This window comes from Siphateles boraxobius, unplaced genomic scaffold (assembly GCF_051911475.1).
Source record: "Siphateles boraxobius isolate OS27281-9 unplaced genomic scaffold, OSU_SipBor_1 111, whole genome shotgun sequence".
NCBI lineage: Eukaryota > Metazoa > Chordata > Actinopteri > Cypriniformes > Leuciscidae > Siphateles > Siphateles boraxobius.
This window is the reverse complement of record NW_027508713.1, coordinates 690,173-712,590: the sequence shown is the minus strand read 5'-3', so window position 1 is coordinate 712,590 and position 22,418 is coordinate 690,173. Positions and strand designations below refer to the sequence as shown.

The 22,418-nt window shown below is 34.9% G+C and overlaps 1 protein-coding gene across 1 annotated transcript; it reads right to left on the bottom strand.

The window, feature by feature from the left end:
• Positions 1-336: 336 nt before the first annotated feature.
• LOC143706571 (BEN domain-containing protein 6-like) lies at positions 337-21,721 on the bottom strand. Its single transcript, XM_077198617.1, has 9 exons — positions 21,522-21,721; positions 7,353-8,880; positions 2,196-2,519; positions 1,838-1,961; positions 1,563-1,636; positions 1,247-1,315; positions 1,032-1,085; positions 656-839; positions 337-537 (listed from the first exon to the last, which is right to left on the bottom strand). Exons 3-9 carry the CDS (start codon positions 2,307-2,309, stop codon positions 431-433), a joined length of 726 nt encoding a protein of 241 aa, XP_077054732.1. The 5' UTR covers positions 2,310-2,519; positions 7,353-8,880; positions 21,522-21,721; the 3' UTR covers positions 337-430.
• Between the last annotated feature and the right edge of the window lie 697 nt (positions 21,722-22,418).

Sequence of the window (22,418 nt, the reverse complement as noted above, 5' to 3'; positions counted from 1 at the left end):
CCATGGTATATTTATAGTACCATGGTACATGTACCATGATATATTTGTAGTACCATATTACATATACCATGGTATATTTATAGTACCATGGTACATGTACCATAGTATATATAATAGTATTTTTAATAGTACAATGGGACATGTACCATAGTATATATAATAGTATTTTTAATAGTACAATGGGACATGTACCATGGTATATTGATAGTACCATGGTACATATAATAGCTATTTTTGTACCATGTTATATATATATATATATATATATATATATATATATATATATATGTGTGTGTACCATTGTATTTGTACCATACCTACAACTGTCAAATTTACAATGGTACATGAAATAAAATATTTAGCTCAGGCAAATAAAAACACAGTAACTGTATTTTTTTTTAACATTTTATTATTTTTCCCCCCCGTAGATTTAGCAGGATTTTCTTTTCACTATCTTGGCCGCATTAGATAACTTCTGGCGGATGAATCCCTTTATTTCAGCATCATTCTTTTCGGGGAAGACAGATTTAACTTCACCTAAAGAGAGAAAAGAAGTAAAGGAAAGGAGAACAGCCAAGTTACAGATATACACATAGACATACAATATATTTACGGATGGCACATTACTGATTGCCACTGAAGAAAAAATACTTACAAACGATCTTCTTAACATCTTCATGAGGGAGTGATGGTCGTGTCTCCCCCTTGCTTGATGACCCAAGCCCAGTCACACTGTGAGCTGCCATGAATGCGGTGGTGTACAGACCATGCATCAAATCGTTTGTATATTTAGCTGCTGTAACCTTGTTGCAGCGGTCCCTGATTGCCTGTGGAATATCCTAAGAACATAAATTGGTACCACATTGAGTCATATTACCAAAGCTTGTTAAGAAATAGCAGTATTGGGTTCAAAGGGGTATACAACTAAAATAAGTTAGTTAATCTTCATATTTATCTCAGATTTCTATTTGCAGAAGTTCCCTGGTCCCACTTTATAATATACTTCTGTTAGTAGTGAATATAAAACTTACCAGACAGACAGCCACAGAAGAACAGTCATCCACAGGCAGCTGTGTTCTGGAAGACTGCAGACAGTATTTAAAAAGCACAGAAGTGTGTTACTCACAAGAAACTAATAAGAGGACAGACATAAAAAAAACAGATTTGATTTATAACCAAGAAAAACACCAACATATAAAAGCTAATTCAAATGAACCATTAAACAACAACATATCTGCATATGTACCTGCAAACTGGGTCCAGCAGTTGAGGTATGCGCCATACATGGTGCTTCTGCCACATCATTGTTGTCTTTCTGTATCAATGTATTAAAGGGATAGTTCAGATATTTTGAAGTGGGGTTTTATTAAGATTCTTATCCGGATGACACGGCCCAGATTGGAAATCTGACAGCCATCTGACTATAAGAACACATCCTAACTATCCATTTCAATTGAGTTTGTTTATAAAATAAACAATATTTTTTTAAACATTGTAACTGTAGCAGACATAAAGACATACAGTAGCAGATGAAAATAAATACATATATATACACAGCATACCATGGTCCTTGGGAAAGATTGCTTGTTTGGCTGAGTGATCAGCTGCTGCATTGATGAAATCATCTCAGGAAGACCTAGATTTACAGTGTCTGTTAGCAATTCCTACTACAAAACAAGAGAAATAGTCTACAGACCAGCATATTAACCATCTTGAGAATGACCGTTTGGTGTCTATATATCTAGGGCTGATAGTAATGTCTTTAGCTTTACAGGTTTTTAGTAAATCAAAGTATTTGTAAAGCTATAATACACATTACGGTTAATAATCAACTTACCTTCAATGATGCTCAAAGCATTCCTCAGAGAAGAATTATCCCTCTCAAGATTAGCAACCCTGTGCTCTAATGTCCTCAAGTAACCCTCTTCATTTATGTTGTTTTTGTCCTTTTGGTCTCTTGCCTATAACAAAATAACTTGCCTATAACAAAACCTTCAAATCATTCATTCACAGTTAATTATCAAATCCCTATATAATAGATGTTATTATGTTTAAAAGGCAGTGGTGTAAAGAACGTGCTAGAGTTCCTTTACTCTGAGTAGTTCTTTCACCACTGTTAAATGGATAGTATGGCTTTGTTAACTTGTCAAGCAAGGTCACTGTACATTGGATTTAGTATTTCTTAAAACAGATACCTTCTGAATGTCCTTGTATTTTTTTATAATATCAGAGGAAGAAGAGGAAGAAGAGGACATCGCCGGCTTATTCTTTTTGCTTGGCCTCTCCTGACAACAGACAATAAAATACATACAAATGTCTTTGTGTGCACATATATACAGTTATGGTATTTGGATATTTTACAATAATTTGAATAACTCATCTCTGACTGTTCCATGTCATCCTCAAGAAATGGCTTCTTCTTTTTTACTCTCTTGCCCTTTCCCATGTGCTTTTCCTGTTCATCTCCATCTTTGCCTTCTACAGCCGGTTCCTCATTCGAATGAGTGCACCTTTGTCTTCTATCAAAAGGATCAAGATATTTGTTAAAATAAACTACTATAATCACGCTTCATGTTCATGTTCAGTACATTGTTTAAAATAGGGCAGCATAATACAGGTAGATGTGACACAGTAGATCATGTTATATTATAGTTAAAAAATAAATGCTGATTTATATAATTGGAAAAATATTAGTAACATTTTTTTTATTTATAATTATGTTATTTTAATTTATTTTAAATATTGTAAATACTGTAGTCTGTAATAACTATTCCGATTCACACCCCATGGTTGCGGTAATGCACATAACTTGTTTTGCCAACCGCTAATAAACTCGAAGAAGAAAAATAAGAAGAGTTTTTGGATGCCAAACGGAACTTAAACGCCTTTTTTACAGTATGCATTAAATACGTGAAGCTGTATAAAGCAAACACCGACTGGTGGTGTCTTGCTCATTCATTACTTTCCGATGTCAGCAGAAACGGATCTTTCTGCTGCAGCGTGGTGGTTTTTGCTGGACATGAAATGTGTTTTAACAAGGTAACCCCAGCCAGCACAGCCATGTGGGGCCCACATGGGTTTGTCCTGGGCTATCTAACTGGGACCCAGCCAGTTTTGTCCATGGTTTCCATGTAGGCCCCACATGGGTTTGCCCAGATTAAATGAACACTGCTCAGTGTGCACACTACAGGCTGTTAAATGTAACACATCAGTTTTGGAGCTAATGAGATAATTATTTGATTGAATAATGATTGAGCATTATTGATGAACACCTGCTGTTAACAAGCAGAATCACTGAAGAAAAGAGAAACACAAGAACTACTTCCAGCCACAGCCTTAGATGAAATCAACTGAAGATAAAATACACAAAATCTCTCAAGATCTCATTAAACAACTCCACAAACAGCATTACCAGCTTCACTTATTACTAACCAGGTTTACTTTATTTCTGGTAGACGTCTACAAAAGTTCTTATTGAAAATGAACAGAGGTTAAGATGTTGATTATTTATTGAAAATAATAGTTTGGTTTGATGTCACCATTATGGTGATCAGTATTTGCTTTAGTTGGGCTATTGACTTTTTAGTATTAGTTTTTCTCTGCTCAGTTGTATCTGATTGTTATGTTGAAAACAGCAAGAGGAAATATTGTGTGTGAGTTTTATACGGTTGATATGTTATTCATTTTGTTTTATTTTTGTGATTCTACAGCAAGAGATCCAGCACATTTTTATCAGAACATCAAATGATTTAATCATTTACACATTTTGGACTTCTGCAATTTTTTACTCACACACAGACATCAAGAATCAGCATATGAATCTCAACAATGGTGACATGCTTCATGGTGCAATGCATTCTTGCTGCATCATACAAAACTTATCCATGGCTCCCAGAATGCATTGCACCATGAAGCATGTCACCATTGTAGCGATTCATATGCTGATTCTTGATGTATTTGTGTGATTAAAAATCACAGAAGTCTGAAATGTGTAAATGGTGTTTTTAAAATCATTTGATGTTCTGATAAAAATGTGCTGGATACTTTGCTATAGAATCACAACAATAAAACAACACGAATAACATCACAAGTATATAAACTCACACACAATATAAGTGAGTTAAGCCACTAAATGATGATTATATTCTAATTATCAATCAGTTTATAGCATCTGACTGCATTTTCTCTTGCTGTTCTCAACATTACAATCAGATACAACTGAGCAGAGATAAACTAATGTTAAAAAGTCAAGAGCCCAACTAAAGCAAACACTGATCACCACAATGGTGACATCAAACCAAACTATTATTTTCAATAAATAATCAACATCTTCACCTCTGTTCATTTTCATTAAGAACTTCTGTAGACGTCTACCAGAAATAAAGTAAACCTGGTTTGTGGAGTTGTTTAATCAGATCTTGAGAGATTTCGTGTATTGTATCTTCAGTTGATTTCATCTAAGGCTGTGGCTGGAAGAAGTTCTTGTGTTTCTCTTTTCTTCAGTGATTCTGCTTGTTAACAGCAGGTGTACATATATAATGCTCAATAATTATTCAATCAATTAATTATCTCATTAACTCCAACACTGATATGTGTTACATTTAACAGCCTGTAGTGTGCACACTGAGCAGTGTTCATTTCATCTGGGCAAACCCATGTGGGGCCTACATGGAAACCAAGGACAAAACTGGCTGGGTCCCAGTCAGATAGCCCAGGTCAAACCCATGTGGACCCCACATGGCTGTGCTGGCTGGGACGTTACGGCCGTTAAAGGTTCCATGCTTCTTTTTAGGCTTTGATAAACCTTAGTGGTCCCTACTGTATCTGAAATCTCGTTTGCATCTTTAATCTCTGTTACAGAATTATAGCCATTACAAGCCAGTCCCACACTTAGCTTTCCTTCAGACGTGCCGTTTTGGTGTCTGTAAGTTACTTAGATTCATGAGATTTTGCGGCCGAGGAAACACCTCTGTTCTGTTGGACATCATACTTATATAAAAACCGGACAAAACTGGACATTACTTGGAGAAAAGCGGAAGTTGAACTACCGGGTGAGTTCAGAAAATATGTGTCTGTATCATCATTCCAGCTATCGTTGTACTTTATGTGAACAGGAATTAGCATATCCCAGCCAACTCCATTCTGAAAACAAACATTTTAAAAGTTGTTGTCCTGCTGACAGACCTGACAAAGCATGAATTCATGTCTAACAAATCGGCATCATATTGTAGTTATATTAGTATAATTTATTACATGGCTTGAATTCAAATGTAGAATGCGGAATCAAGAAATAATATTATTTCTTGATAACAGACCGCTGCTAAGGGATTACACACCGTTGCCATGAAACACAGCGTTGCCATGGACACTGTATTCTTTAGCGGAAGCAATACAATCGTTTTTAAATCAATAAACTCCTTTTTAAATCAATATTTTCTGTAAAATTATTTATTTATTTGGCAGGTAACCATGAAATAAGCTGGATAATGTAGATGGAGGCGGTTGTTATAGCGAATACAACCCATTCAGTCTCCGCTTCGGGGTTCGCTAGCAACCGCCTCGCTCTACATTATCCCTTACATATTATATAATATTAACATTAATTATATTTTATCCGCTATAATTATATTTTATTCATCTCTATTTAACTATATATTGAATGTAAAGTGAAATGTATAAATGTATATTGCTGTGGGTGAAACTATAACTATAAGTTAGCTAAATTTACCATCAGTTGCCAATATCTTGGCAGTCCAAGCAGTCGTTTTTCCATTTTTAGACCACCATACCACATTTTCTTTGTCCACATCAGGTTCATAATCACCCTCAATAAGGTTCAACCGGCCAACTTCAACTGTACGGATACTAAATTCATAAAGAGCGTACATATTTCCAAAAAGATTGTTTGTTTACAATTCCCACTGCGTCTGTATCCTAGGCAACAAGAGAAGCGGGAAGCGGGAGTGCGAAGGTTGCCAACACAAATGCGCACTTGGCCCTTCGCTCCATTCTCCGCGGTAGACTGAAGTTAATTTTCATTAGCAAAAACGGGATAACGTTACAACTTGAGAAAGATGTACAAACGATTTTTGTCAGACTTAGATGTAGATATTCCAAGGTCCACAAATACCCATTATGAAGCACAGGCACAGCGTGCGCCAGGTGAGGTTTCTCTTCAGTGAGCATATTAGCAATTTGTTAATAACGTTATAATTAGCTCACATTAGCTATTGTGACCATGGACAACAAAAGCAGTCTTATGTGTCCATTTAAAAAAAAAAAAAGATTAATACTGAATAAATAAGCTTTCCATTGATGTATGGTTTGTTAGGATGGGACAATTTGGCAAGTTTATTTCGATGAAAAATGTCTAACAGCTGTTATTACCGTTACTCCCCCCTCAGATCAATATGACGTCAGTGAAGACCAAAGATGCCTCAAGGTTTGAACAAATAGTATTAGATATTTTATGTTGGCAGTGTAGCCAAAATAATTATTTTGACTTATAAATAGGGGTGTGATGAGACACTTGGGTTACGAGACGAAACGGTTTATTGGGTTCACAAGAACGAGACGAGATTTAAACACTAAGAATCCTGCATTCTGGTGAATCTGCACCAATTTATGGTGGAAATGTTTTTATTTATGTAAAGAGAAACACATGTTTGGTGACAGGTGACAATTCAGAATATAACAGAATATAATGCATAATGCAGTACAGCACTCAGTCATTCTGTGCTGCTATCAGATCAGTTTTTCCTGTAGATCAACTTATTTAATATTATCCCTGTTGAGTCATTTAGTCTTCCCTCTTCGTTGTGTCTTTGTTTGGGGAAGTAACCTCTTTAAATGTGCATGTGGCACCATTTACCTCACTGATTAGGAATGGGGATTGTTTTTAGATCCGGGTATTGATCACCATCCCTACTCGCTAGGCAGCTTTTAACCTGACAAGAAATCTCATCACGTTTTAATCTTAATAGTTGCCCAAGTTCTCATCACACCCCTACATATAAATCATTAGTTAACAATAGATGTCCTCATTTAAATTCTCTGCTCTTGTATTACATAATGCTGACGGAGGCATTAACTCCTTAAATGAGAATGCAGGCGAAGATGTAATGGTGTGTATGATTGTTTTATCATTATTAATTATTATTATTATTACTATCAAAAACATAAATCTCTGTAGTATAAGTTTAATCACATTCCTCTGTCTCTCAGGCTGATCACATGTCAAGTGGGTCATCAGATGACAGAGGGCAGGATCCACTTCACGAAATGGTACAGGTTTTTTTTTTTTTTTTGTCATGCGGTAATTGTTCCACTTAGGACAGACAAACTGAACTCACTGGTGTTTGGCTTACCTGTGACTTCTTGTGCTCTTCTATTACAGCATGTTGAGGGAGGCACAAACACATCAGATGAGAGTGCAGACGAAGATGTAATGGTATGTATGATTGATTGTTTCATCATTATTATTATTATTACTATTTAAAACAGAAATCGCTGTAGCATAAGTTGAATCACATTCCACCGTTTCTGTTTCTCAGGGTGATTATCAACTGGGGAGGCCAGCAGACGATGATGAGAATACAGACTCATCTGATGATGAAGCCTCAGATGAAGATCCAATGGTGTGTGAGCCTGTCATGTATTACAGAGACAAAAAGTTACAAATAATAAAATCATCTTATCAGGATATGTCATTCAGCCTTTTCCTGTCTCTCAGGCTGATCACATGTCAAGTGGGTCATCAGATGACAGAGGCCAGGATCCACTGCATGAAATGGTACAGTTTTTTTTGTCATGCGGTAATTGTTCCACTTAGGACAGACAAACTGAACTCACTGGTGTTTGGCTTACCTGTGACTTCTTGTGCTCTTCTATTACAGCATGTTGAGGGAGGCACAAACACATCAGATGAGAGTGCAGATGAAGATGTAATGGTATGTATGATTGTTTACATTATTAGATAGGTAAAAATGTATCTGACAAAAACAGTTCAGTAAATAATATATAAGTGTTTCTGGTGGTGTTATTAATATAGTGCTAATTTACTGCACATTCAATTATATCTCCAGAATATATTTGGCTTTTTTTTTGCATTTTTCTCCACCGCAAATGCAATGAAATGGCCTTAGGACTTGATGTCATAACTACCTTGTGCTATAGGTACATTGTTCCGGGTCATTTTCAACAATTTTTTCATCGAGGCCAAATTAAAGCTTCAGTCTATTATTTTTACAAATTGGCATTCTCAGAAAAGAGATAAAAAAAATTGTTGAATACGACCCGGAACAATGTACCTATAGCACACTAGCAGTAGCACTTTACTTTAAGTATTTTACATATCTTATATTTTATTTGTATACATTGTTGTGCTGTGTATACATTGATGTGTTGTGTATTCATTGATGTGTTGTGTATTGTGTTGTATGTTGGGTAATACTGTAGCACTTTGCCCAAGAAAAATCCCCCCCTTGGGGACAAATAAAGTTTATCCTATCCTTTCTGTATTTTGCAACTTTCTGTATTATAGCACGAAGAACAGACTAACTCAGTTTCATCTGACGACGATACTTCAGAAGGTCCAACGGTGTGTTTTGTTTTCATTTTACCATATAGACTAGTGTGCTTATTTTGTGTAAATATTGAAAATAACAATTTATTTTTCCATCATGTGAAGAGCTCATTGCATGGATAAAATCTGCTCTCGAAATACAAATTCAAGTCTCCTTCAAAAACTTGAAGACCTAGCCTACCTTGATTTGTGTTCTCATGGTTTTTAGCAGCTCCATGCTTGGCAGTGAAGTGCCTAATCATGGAGGAAGTATTCCCGTGATACTTCAGCTCGGTTGAACACACCAAGCACCGGACCTGTAAAGAAAGCAATTTGTAAATAAAAATGCAATTTGAGTCTATTGATAGCTACTGGCTACACTAATCATGTACATCATTTTACTGTTATTCTACCTTAATATAGACCATAGCTTCAAGACCTAGCTAGCTAGACCTAGTTTACCTACCTCCAACTGTAGGTCCTATGTTGGTCGCAGTGCATTGGTCAATTTAACCCTCTGAGGTATTTCGGGTCAAAAATGGTAAAAATCGTAGCTTCATCGGAATGGTCTGAAACATGGTGACTTTATTGGTACTTGGTATATGAACACCCCAAAAAAATTGGGGACAGGATTTGAAAAGTCTAAGTGGTCGTAAAAAAAAATAGTCAGGACCTTCGGGTCAAAAATTACCCCTATAGGAAATTAATGGGAAATTGGCAAAAATATGAAAATACAGGGTTTTTTTGTGCATACAATCTAACAATCAGTCACGATGCTGAAAAAAAGGACTCAACAGTGAAGGGGTGAATCTCTAAAACACCAAGTGTGCAAAACAGACACACACAAAACACACGCACATACAAGTGAACACGTGTCATTCCAAAAGCTAATTTTGGCAAATGTGTGAAATAAAAGCAATTATTCATCAATGTAAGAAATAAATTGCACAGCAATGAAAGCATGAGACTGTAAGCCATCAAGGTTGCAAAACAGACCCAAAAAAACGTGCACACACACACACACACACACACACACAAAAATACACGCATGCACACACAGTCTCTGAAGAGGAAGATTTGACAGAGGCTGAGCCAAACTACATGGATGAGGATGAGGAGGCAGAGGAGGAGTCAGAGGAGAGAGAAGGCCCTGAATCTTTCTTATCAAAGAACAGGGACATACTGTGGACTTTTCAATTCCTCGTCCACAAACCGCAAATGATCTTGTCCTACAACAGCACCAAAGGGGGAGTGGACAGTCTTGACAAGGTATTTGCTACTTTGTAATTTTTTATTGATATAAATATTTATTATAAAAAATGATAATGGTGATAATAATAAATAATAATAATTATATATATATATATATATATATATATATATATATATATATATATATATATATATATAATATATATATGTCATATATATATGACATCCATTGATCCATTCAATCTACTACATGCCATGTAGCTTAGAATACATAAAGTATTTTATACAATTATATATAATTTTTTTTTTTTATAAATGTATATATATATATATATAAGTGTGTGTGTATACAGGGTGCGATTTGTGAAAAAAAATATAGGGGGGATGTTTTGAAACATTTTTATTCATAAAAAATAAATCATTAGAACAAGTACTTCATTACTGCATTTGCAGGAATTGTAAAATCTTTTTTGTTATTAACTCATGAAGTAGCCTAACGCAATATTTTTACTGTAATAGCTTATCTTTCCCCAAAATATGAACTGTGATCATGCACAACCGATGGCAAACTTTGTTTTAAAAAGTGGGTGGGATAGGTGTGTGTGTGTGTGATCAGTTTACTAATGTGACCTTTAATGGTCCAGTAGTAGAACTTTTGCCGAGCATGTCGGGGGTTCATGGGTTCTAATCCGCACTCGTGTAGGTTTTTTTTTTGTCTCATCAAAACCAAATATGTTCATCAGTGGTTGTATTATATCAATTCAACCGTTTGTGTGCATTTTTGTTTTGTTATTTCACCGGAACGAACAAAGAGTCTCCGAAACGGATTTATATACTTTATGTATATTTAATATCGGTCTATCATCATTTTGTAAAGAAAAATACTGTTGAAATAAAAGATTGTACCGCTTAACTCATCATTCTTTGCGACCGTGTCGGAGCGTTGGAGTTTCACAATTTTATAATAAAATGGTATTATAAGTCTTGATTCTTGCGCATTAATAATTTAATGAATAAATACTAGATGAGAATATTTAAGAGATTAAATATTTCAGTGAGCCTGTGGATTTCCCCTTTTCATCATGCTGGATAGGGGTGTACAATTTGAAATAAAACGTTATTTATGTGTTTTAACAGCAGGATAAAAAAAATTTCATGTTTATATTTAAAAGAGTTTCTGATATGTTAGTGTTTTACCATAAAGTGTAGACCATGATAATATTAATTAAAGCAGTTTTAATCATTATAAAAACAACTACTTTTGGGATGCATTGGATGCGACAAAACCAATAAGAGTCTTTACCGAGTAAAGATTTTGTAAAAGGTTATCTTATTAGATATATTTGTTAAGGTTATTGAACACAATCCCTAAATAAACGAAACAATTGGATTATTTGAACTTAATAGTTTTGGACTAAATTAAGAATGTTAACCTGATTCAACTAAATGGCATTGAATTAATCTTATGTAATAAACTTAAGTTTACTGAAATAAACAATGTTAATTAAATGCAACATTACCCCGCTATGCAGAACCTGTTGACATAAAAAGTTGAGTAAATCCACCATATGTTTTCCAACAAAATGTTGATTAAACATTAAAAGTTCAAAACATATGGATGGGTGAATGGATCGCGATAAGCTCCGTAACAAGCGTTTAGAAAGTAGCTAGGATGTATTTTATTTATTGAGTTTTTTATTGAGTAACCGAATTCAGGGTTGTTAAATAGTTATCAAGCACCCGCACTTGGCGAGATTATTCAGAAAAAAGTAATTTTCTGATAAATCATCGTACACGGATGCACTGTGTTTTGAGGGACACTTATAGAAAGATGTCTTCATTCTTTGTTTTGGTGTATTTTTAAAAACATAGATCTACCTAGATGTTATACACGACCTACATAGATGTTTTACACAAAAAATATTTCAGAGATCCTTGTGCGGTATTCTGTAGCCGCATAAAGGGGTAAAATATACATTTAAGCGCTATTTAAAACTAGGATGGTATAATATAATGTAAATGTCTCAAGCGAAGATGATGGTTTAAACCGTCATTTTATTAAATCACGCCAATTCATGCGAATACTGTCGTATATGAACAAAGAGAAGACTTAGAGTTGACTAACATTACCGCTAACTGTAGGAACCAGATATCCAGGGGGAAAGTGTAAAGAAAAACACCATACAAAACATTACAATCACACCCGGCGATACGATAAGTGTTACGATAGTGTTGTTCAAAATGAAACCGCGGTAAACAATTTAAGAACCCTAGAGCTGTTAAACATGCGGTTCAATAACAATGTTCAATATAAACAAGAATCCATCTCTAATGCGACTGAGCTCGTTTCACATATAACTGTTGATAGTTAGGTATAATCGTTAGATAACTTATCAAACAATTGAGATTTACGATATGTTAAAACATTTTGATGATGAGCTTGCACAAAGCATTGACCAGGTCCTTGGGAATGCTTTCACAATTCACACAGTCCAGCAGTTCCCTCATCTTCATCACACAGTCCAGCAGTTCCCTCATCTTCATCCGGCGTGTTGGATTCGCTCGCACATTTGCAACTGATCCATTGTGCAAGTCAAGATCGTCAATGATTGGATCAATGTTCTTCATGTTTTCAACCAACTGACTGGTGTTTGCTTTCAGAAACCCTTGATGATCTGAGAATATAAAAAATTGAAAAATTAAAACAGGAAAAGGAAAATGAAGGCAAAATGGGGAAAGAATATAAAGATTGAATCTAACCTTGTATTGACCCGTTTCTCTTCTTTCCCAGTCGCCCCTTTTGGACAGTATTTGGCTTTGATAAAATCTGTAGTAAAATAAATAAGTGTCGTAAAATAAAAGGCTATAGTTACATTTCTGAATAATCCAGGAGCATGACACCAGATAAGATAAATTCATCATGACTTATTCTACAAAACCTGATTCAATAGTACCAAAAATATTTCAAATTTGTACATGATGCTGTTAGATCAGAATGTAACTTTCCTTAAAATTGGTCCCAAATAGTTAACTCCGACTGCTTAATTAAGATTAATTTTATACATTGTTTATACATTTATACATTAATTTTATACAAAAAACTGTTTTAATAGTTTCTCATGCATCACACTTACAATTTGCCGGTACACTTGATTCGTCAGAAGTCATGTTGATATCAAAGGGGGAGCCATGAGTTAAACCAGTTATGATAGGCGAAAACACATTGTCACCATCAGATGCAGAGATTTTGCCTGTTTACATAAAATATCTGTCAGTTCATCTGTCACTTGTTCATTTATTTTATTATTGGAACCATGAATTGAGTTAATTCGTGGCTTTGATAAAATCAGCAGTAAATAAAAGGCTATAGTAATGTAGTATAGTAAAATAATCCAGGAGCATGACAAATTTGTACATGACGCTGTTAGGTCAGAATGTAAATTTCCAATTGGTCCCAAATAGTTAACTCGGACTGCTTAATTAAGAATAATTTAATACATCACATAGGTAAAACTGATTTATTACACTTACAATTTGCCGGTACATTTGATTCGGCAGAAGTCATGTTGATGTCAATGGAGGAGCCATGAGTTAAACCAGTTATGATTGGCGAAAACACATGGCCACCATCAGATGAAGAGATTTTGCCTGTTTACATAAAATATCTGTCAGTTCATCTGTTCATTATACAGCCAATAGAGTACCTGCCCCCTTTTTCACAGTCGCTGGTTACCGGAAGTGTTTTTACTTCCAGAAAACGCCTGTTGCACTCTATAATGTTTCTCATTAAAAATAAATATAAACCACACTAACATGTTACTTGGATGTCCGGTCGTCCTGCAGTGTTTGCTGTCTCTAGAGAGAGAGAGAAAAGGAAAGACCATGTTATTTTAAATGGAAAAAAATCATGCAATAATCCTATAGGCAGTAACGCAGTTCATTACAGTACAATGATGAAGTTTACAGTTCTTTTCCATTCAGGGGCGCATAATATCATAAATATTGAACCATCTGAAAGAAGACGCTTGACGGTGCCCAGCGTCAGAATGTATAACTAAATTATGAGAATGTGTATTGTGAAAAACGCTAGGCTATATAAATAGCTTTGACTTAACTTTTATATATTTTGGTTATCACATTGTGCCATTCATATTTATAGCTTACATTTTAAACAATTTTATCATGCAAAGTGCTAAAAGTTAAAATCAAAGACAAAGTAAAAGAAGAATTAAAAAGTAGCCTACCGAAATTTAAAAACTAAGTAAATGAAAAGGAATAAAATACAGATTAAATAATTAAATAGGCCTATGCAGATATAACCATGTCTGACAAATATAATCTAAATAATATTTAAAACATTTATTTTAAAGTCCTTTATGGAAACCCCCCAGCGGCCAACTACAGTAAAATGTGATTGGATGGGGGGAAATATATATATATATATATATATATATATATATATATATATATATATATATATATATATATATATATATATATATATATATATATTCTGAAACGTATATGACGTCAAAAACATTTGATATAGAACATATAGCAATGTGTAAGAGCAACAAAGCATGCTATAACAGCAATAGCATGTTTAAAACACTAATGAATTATACCGTCTTTTCCTTATGTGTAAACAATCTTTTTAAATAAAACACTGTAGCATAAATGAATTATGAAGACAATACTCACTTTTAGACATGTCTTTTGATGAGGTGGTAAGAGGAGTGAGGGTGCAAAAGTTTTTGGTCCAGAAATGATTTGTCTTGGCTGTATATAAAGAAGAGACTGGGCAAAATACTCTTGGAAAACGTCAGAGCTGTGTGTCCACAATGTTCTTTCAGTAGGGAATGGAGTCCTCTCACAGCCGTAGCCATGAGGTCATCGTTAACATTTTTTATCACCTCTTGTTTTTCAGGTTACACATGGCAATAAATTACTGTAGCCGCTTAAGGACTAAGCTGTAAGCCTCCAAAATGGAGGAGGTCAAAGGGCATGCCTCCTGCTATATAGTATCATCAGCTGCTCTCCCAAAGGCTGTTCATGCAGCCTACAGACAAACTGTCGCATCAACAAATGCTAACATTTTAAAGTTCTACATATATATTTTGAGTAGATAACCGATATATTCTCAGTAAAGGGTTTCACCCTGTGTGTTTCCACACTGATTAAGGATAGTTTGGGAGATACAAGAAAAGTAAAAAATGATATACACCTTATACGTGCAATAGATCATATAGCTACCGTAGAAAAAGTAAGATCATGCTTTGAATTAAGAGGAGTAAAATTAAATATGCTGTGTGATGGACAAAAAAGGTACATCGCGTTTCTGAAAATGTACAGTGGTTTTCTAAATGATACAACTTAATCTAAATAAGAGCAATGTAGAGTCCTGGGATTTCTTAAAAACAAAAACAACAACTACAAAAAAACATTGTGATAAACTTTGACAACATATTTCATGCGGCATGGACAAAAATACTGTTTGAAATAATTTGTATAATATCTAAGATACCAAAGTACAGTTTTTGCTTTATTTTTTGAACAGACGCTTTAGTAAAAATAATACCTTAGGTTAAATTTATGTAAAATCATTTATATCATACAGAAGTCTTCTAAGAAGATAAATAGAAGATACGACTTTAAAAAAACGTTAAAGCTTTGATTTAAACAGTCTTTTAATTTTAAAAGATCTAATTTAAACTTTTAATATTTCAAATGAATTTAGTATGAATAAAACTCTGGAAAGCAGACTAACTTTACATATGCTATGACATTGGCACATCCCAGAGGCTCATCTGTCCTGTAACTCCTCTCGTCTCTGTGAGGGGGTCATGCATTCATTTCACCCTGTAGTTTATCACTGAAGGAATAAAAAAGGAATAAAATTTTGTTTATGACTTTGGACTGTTTTTATCATTGCATAAAGAACTACATCTTCAGCACTGTGGAAATGTAAGGTATTTTTATATTTATATACTTTTGTATTTATATATAAATTAATTTAGCTAAAACTATGTTTAAATAGTTTGAATTCATTTTAGTAACATACTTGTTAATATTCATTGAGTTATATACTTTATTTATAATCATTTAATTTAAATATAGAGATTAGTTAATTTATGGAACTGAGTTAGTATGAGTGCAAAACAGCTTAGAAATTATATTAAATTATTTATTTATTTTTATTTATTTATTTTGGAAAATGTAAAAATGCCTTTTCCTGTGATGGTCGTGTTTAGGTGTACGGGATAGAATATGCTGTTACAGTACAAAAATCATTATGGCTATGACTAAATTAATAAACATTATACTTTAGGTCTCCGTTAAACAAAATCATTACAGTAATCTTCTAAAAGATAAATAGAAGATTCGACTGTATTAAAACGTTTTTATTAAGACTTTAAATAATTAATTGAATTGAATTTAAATTATCTTTTATTTTTAAACTTTTAAGATTAACTTTTAAGATTAATACTAACAAAACATCCTCAACGTCTCATACTGCTGCTGGCCTGACACACACACACACACGCACACACACACACACGCACACGCACACGCACACACACACACACACACACGCACACGCACACACACACACACACACACACACGCACACGCACACACACACACACACACACACACACACACACACACACACACACACACACACACACACACACACACACACACACACACATTCCTCCTCCACTCTGAATCACAGAGTGTCAAAATGACCGGTGTGGGAGAAAAACACTCGAGGATATTTTTGTAAATACATTCATACATTATATTGACAATGATGTGTTGGGATTTACTTCTTCAACTCTCTAAAATGTAAGATGTTTTTATTTTTGTTTTGAAAAGATATTTGATACACTTTTAAAAGATCAATGTACTTCAACTTTAGTTAGTATGAAAAAATATTTGTAAGTTACTAAATGTACATTTTATAACCATTTTAAAGATCAATGTTTTTCAACTCTAGTGTAAAATATGTGAAATTATTAGAAACAATCTCTTTTTTCTCACTATACCCATATATATAGCGTGCTCAGGAATGCCAGGATATCAGGTGTCACACAGACACACATTTAACTCAAAGACTGTCAAAATGCAAGGGGTGTGAGAGAAACGCACATGGGGGCTTTTTTCACCATAGTGAAACGGTGAGATGATTTTATTTTTTAAATACTTGGATCAGTAAGATATTTATTAAGGAATGAATGTTTTTCAAATCTACTTTAGTTAGTATGAAAAATATTTGTAAATTACTAAATGTACATTTTATAACCATTTTAAAAGATCAATGTTTTTCAACTCTAGTGTGAGATATGTAGCATTATTAGAAAAACTTTTTCCACTATCCCCATTTATATAGCGTGCTCAGGAATGCCAGGATATCGGATGACACGCACACACTCACAGACAGACGCACACACACAGTGCGGAGACTGTCAACTTTAATCCAATTCTTCACCATAGTGAAACGGTAAGATTATTTTACTTTTGTAATTCTAATCTATTCTAATCTATATGCAACATTAGAAAAATTATTTTCTCACCCCGACACGGAGGGGATTTCCCACACCAAGAAGTTATTTCCCCCCGGGGTCAATAGGTCAAAATCAATGGGGCAAAGACAACTGGCAAAGACAACTGGCAACTTCATATATCATACAAAGGTCAATAGGGTAAAGACAACTGTCAACTTGATCGATCGATAGGTCAAAGGTTAATCCCTACATTAAAGGACCTCCGGAACATCCTCCGGAATGTACTGTCAACTTGATCGATCGATAGGTCAAAGGTTAATCCCTAAATTAAGCGACCTCCGGAACAACCCCTCCGGAAGGTCAAAGGTTAATCCCTACATCAAAGGACCTCCGGAACATCCTCCGGAAGGTCAAAGGTTAGCCCCGCCCACCTGTCAATCATAGGGTCATAAATCATTTTGACATAAGCCGAATCATATAACTACTAAGCTAGAATCAGTGAATAAATAAACAACAGCACATAAATAAAATAAATGCACACCATTCATATACTCTAAAACTTGATCAGATCAGTACTTGCTGATTATGACATCAAAAAACTGATCATATTTTCTCTCACCATAACAAATGTATTTTTATTAAAAAACAGTTACAGCAGTCAGAGAAAACCTAAAGAAGAGTAAAGGGTCAAGAGCCCAAATAAAGGAGCCATTAATCACGATTCTGTCCGTGAAACATTCTCAATAGGAGCTTGTCTATGTAGATTCATGATGTCTAAAAATGATCAAACAAACTCTTTATTAAACATCACTGGACTACATAAAAACAAGTTAACAATACATTTCAGTGTTCATCCAAACACACAGTTGTAAAAACACAGGAAGTAACTCTGGCAAATACACACCGACTACAGTCACATGTAACACATATTCAACACGCTTCTGTGTAAGAGGAATAACACATTAGATCCTTATATAAACAGAGATGAAACAACACAGGTTGTGTGTTAAATTTGACACAACATGTGTTGTCCCTGAGCACACACACTAAATGTGTTAAAGGCAGTCCCTCCAGAAAAATATTTATTTATATTAATTAATATTTATGCGGGGGTCGCATTTTTTCAAATACTCCGCAATTTCGCAGCATAAATTGCTGATTTCCGCGCAAAATATGCGGGGCTTGCATGATTTCATAATCCCCGCATTTTCGTCACAAAAAAAGTCATATATATCTTAGCAGAAAGTTGGAAAATGTTGCGTTTGCTTCACACAAGTGCAGCCATTTCCCCCTGTTGCCATGGGAACGTTATGAAGTGACGTAAGTCGCGACGTGAACATCATCGAAAAGCTGTAAAACAGGAGCACACTTTATTATTTAAATATTTCATTTATTCATTTTTACTGAAGTTGTAGCATATTCCTCTAGTAAAGCTACAGAACTTGTTTGACTCATCAATGTTTGGTAAGTTTGATGTGTTTATTAAGGTCTTGTGACGCGTTGTGTCGGGAAGAAAAATAGGGATAGCTCACAGCTGAAGGCGATTGGCATCTCACAACTCGCACTTTATTCCCAAATCGAACTCATATAACTGTCTGTCACACTTCTACCGTACACATCGTTACTTAATAAACAAAATAAGACAAAAGAAGTAGCATCAAACAGAAATTACACGCACACATGGGGTGTTCGAGGCGCATGGCACATACAATATAACACTGCAACAGGGAGCGCGCAGCTCTTAAAGGGGCCACACCTTATTTCCACTCGTTACAGTCTGAAATAAAACAAGATGAGAAATTAAATATTTCCAGCACTTTCTGTGATGTAGTATGCTTGCTTATCATATTAAGTAATAAGAAAGGACTCTTTACATTAAGGTAGTAGCCTAGTGAGAACAGGGTGTTGGGGGAATCACTTTTTTTTCTCTTTTTCATCAAACCGCAGTTTTTGCAAGTTCCCGCAATTTTTGCAAGTTCCCCAATTTCATCGCAAAAAATTGCATAAATATCCCGCATATTCCATCGCATTTTTAAAGAAAACGGGCCGCGTAATCAAGCATTTTTGCCCGCAACAATCACAAAAAAAACAATCCGTTTTTCTGGAAGGACTGTAAAGGGGTCATATAATGGTACATGCACTTTTACAAGTTGATTGTACTGAAATCTGTGTTGGGAGTGCCTGTATACAACCATCATATAATGACAAAAATCCATCCAGTGTTTTTGTTTTAATCTCCTTATATGTTTTCCCCTGCCTGCCTCAAATTGAGCCGTTCGTTTTTGTGACGTCAATAAAACGGACGCCCCTCCCACGACTGATAATTGACAGCGGCGTTTCTGCACAGCCCCGCCCTTATGGAAGCTTATGTGTAGCAATATTCAATTTGAAATGCAATCTGCAAAATGATAATGCAATATGTAAAATGACAATGCAATATGTAAAATGGCAATGCATTTCTGTATTTAATTTTACATTTTCCATTACATTTGTGCAACGTTTGGTGCAAAATGAAAATGATAATTCAATTATATAATTTACATTTGCCATTTCATACATATGTTTTAATATTTAAATTGAATACATATTTTAACGCTTTATAAGTTGCAAAATTAAAATGAAAATGTATTAAAGATATTATTAGATCTGTTTAAAATGTTCAAGCAAAAACTGTAGCAAAATGATCATTTAAATGTTATTTTTCTTAATTGCATTTACACTCACAGTTAAGACACTTGCGATTGCATTTTCATTAAATGTCCCGCAATGAATGTAGCAACATTCAATGTGCAAATTGAAAATGCATTCCGAGCCGATCACGCCCCTGCCCCGCCCCCTCCCTCCCGCTCTCTCCCTCCCGCTCTTGTCAATCACTGCGTGAAGTTGGCCCCGCCCCCACCCAATGCAAAACAGGATCAATCTTTTTTACTTTTTTTGTGCTGTTACTTTGCTTTATTGTTTGTGCTGCTTCGATTTTTTAGATATTTTTTAGATATTTAAAGAATATGTATAGGTCATTCTGAGGTCACCCAGCCCCCCACATGCTCCAATTATAAAATAGTCTCGTTCGTTTGTGCCGGTTAACGTTTTGTTTGTGCAGCTTCCGTTTTTAAAATATTAAACCAGTTATAGACGATGGCATCAAAACCCGTCAGATTCCGTGATGACCCTATATATTTATAAATATCTGATCAATATACTTTATAAAATAGAAAAGGGAGATGGTTAAACATCAAATGAGTCACTTTATTGAAGATTACATTCAGATGAATATAAAAGAAGCGGCCACATTTTTCGGTATGAATATGACCCGTCAGATTCCGCGACACATAGCTAGTAGCCTATAGCCTATTTATCAATATATCTAATCAATATGCTTAATAAAATATAAATGGGAGATGGTCATACATCACATGAGTCACTTTATTGAACATTACACTCAGTTATGAAGAAATAAAGAGTGGTCAAATTTTTTGGTAGCTATGAATTTGACCCATCATATTCTGTGATCTCAGAGTATTAGGCCAATGCATTTGTAAAGAAAACCTGTAGGATCTCCAACATTATTGGGTAATTATAGTTAATAGTAATAAGAATAAAGTTAAGCATATGTGTATCAGACAATGAGAATATTTAATACAAAACGAAACAATCATTAACAGAGTCCTGCATCAGACAACAACAGGGCAGCATAATGTTGACATCAAACGGGTGATAAGGCAGAACATTCTCCCAGACGGTCCAACAACGCACTGGTTCTATCACCTGCAGACGCCGCGTAATAATCTTCGGAAACACTACAATTTCTCTGTTCACGCTCCCCTTCATCTGCCAGTAAATTTACGCTCGTATCAGCTCTGGCGCCGCCATGTTTCCTTCCAACACCTCAAAATGTTGCCGAGCCCCGCCTTGATGCAGTGATTGACAAGAGCGGGAGGGAGGGGGCGGGGCAGGGGCGTGATCATTTACTCTCAGTAATCTCAGACAAAATACATTGATCTCTATGCGCAGGCTGCTGAGAACGGACCGTCTGCAAAGTGCAAAACCGAAGGAAAGCTCGTTTTGAGTAAATTTTAAATATTAAAACAATGTTATTTGTGTAGTAACAATATTCAGCTCACTATTGAACGCGGAAGTCGCAAATGTGCGAATATAAAACCAACTTTACCCAAGTGAAACACACAGCGTATTTCTATTGTAGCCTACAATTTAACATAAAGAATAACTTTTGAACTCACCACAGCATTTACCGGAGTTAAATAGCCTACACTGGATGTGTTTTGTTTTATATCTCCTGACTGGAATCTCTTCCGTTTCGCTTCCGTTTTCTGGTCAGATAAGGTGACTAGAGGTGTATCTCCCGTCAGTGCTCTCAGAAGTGATTACACTGGGTACTCCACTATCTTGAGTGAGATTCCAGTCCCTACTCGTACCGTACGTGTTCAGTGCGAACTCGGAGGGCACTACAAACGACATAGGGTACAAGGCATCAACATAATAAATACACTTTGCTGCGATACGTCAGCGCGTCCACCATATTGCTCAGGGCAAGTCTGCGCTGTAAACAAATGCAAGCAAACGGTTGAGCTGCGGTTTTTCTGGATAAAAAAAAACCTTTACATTTATCAACCGATTTCAGTGGGTTTTACGTGGTGTAGCCAACTAAAAGTTCCATCTCTAGTTATTTAAAATCTCGATAGACTCATAATTATTATTATTTTTTTAATAAGGAATTGTCAAAGCTAGGCTTGTCATATTTGGCATTTTATTCTTGGATAAAAATTGTGAAGACCCCCATACTGAGATATAATTTAATTTTCACATTAAATGAAATAAAGTTTTCTTATTGTGGAAAAAAGCATTTTCTGTCTTTAACCTGGTGCTTAGAATTGACCATCATTAAGAAAACAAATCGGTAAATACAAATCACACCAGTAGGCTGCTTTCTGTATTTTTATAGCACTAAAATGATAGATATTTACAGATAGATAGTCCAAATATACTATAAGATACACCAAAATATTTTATACAACAAACTGATGGATACTTTATGGTAATGGTACAACTACAGTGCAATGCAAATAGTAAATTTAAGATAAAGTGAAAAGTATTAGTAAATAGTTTAGTGTATAGTC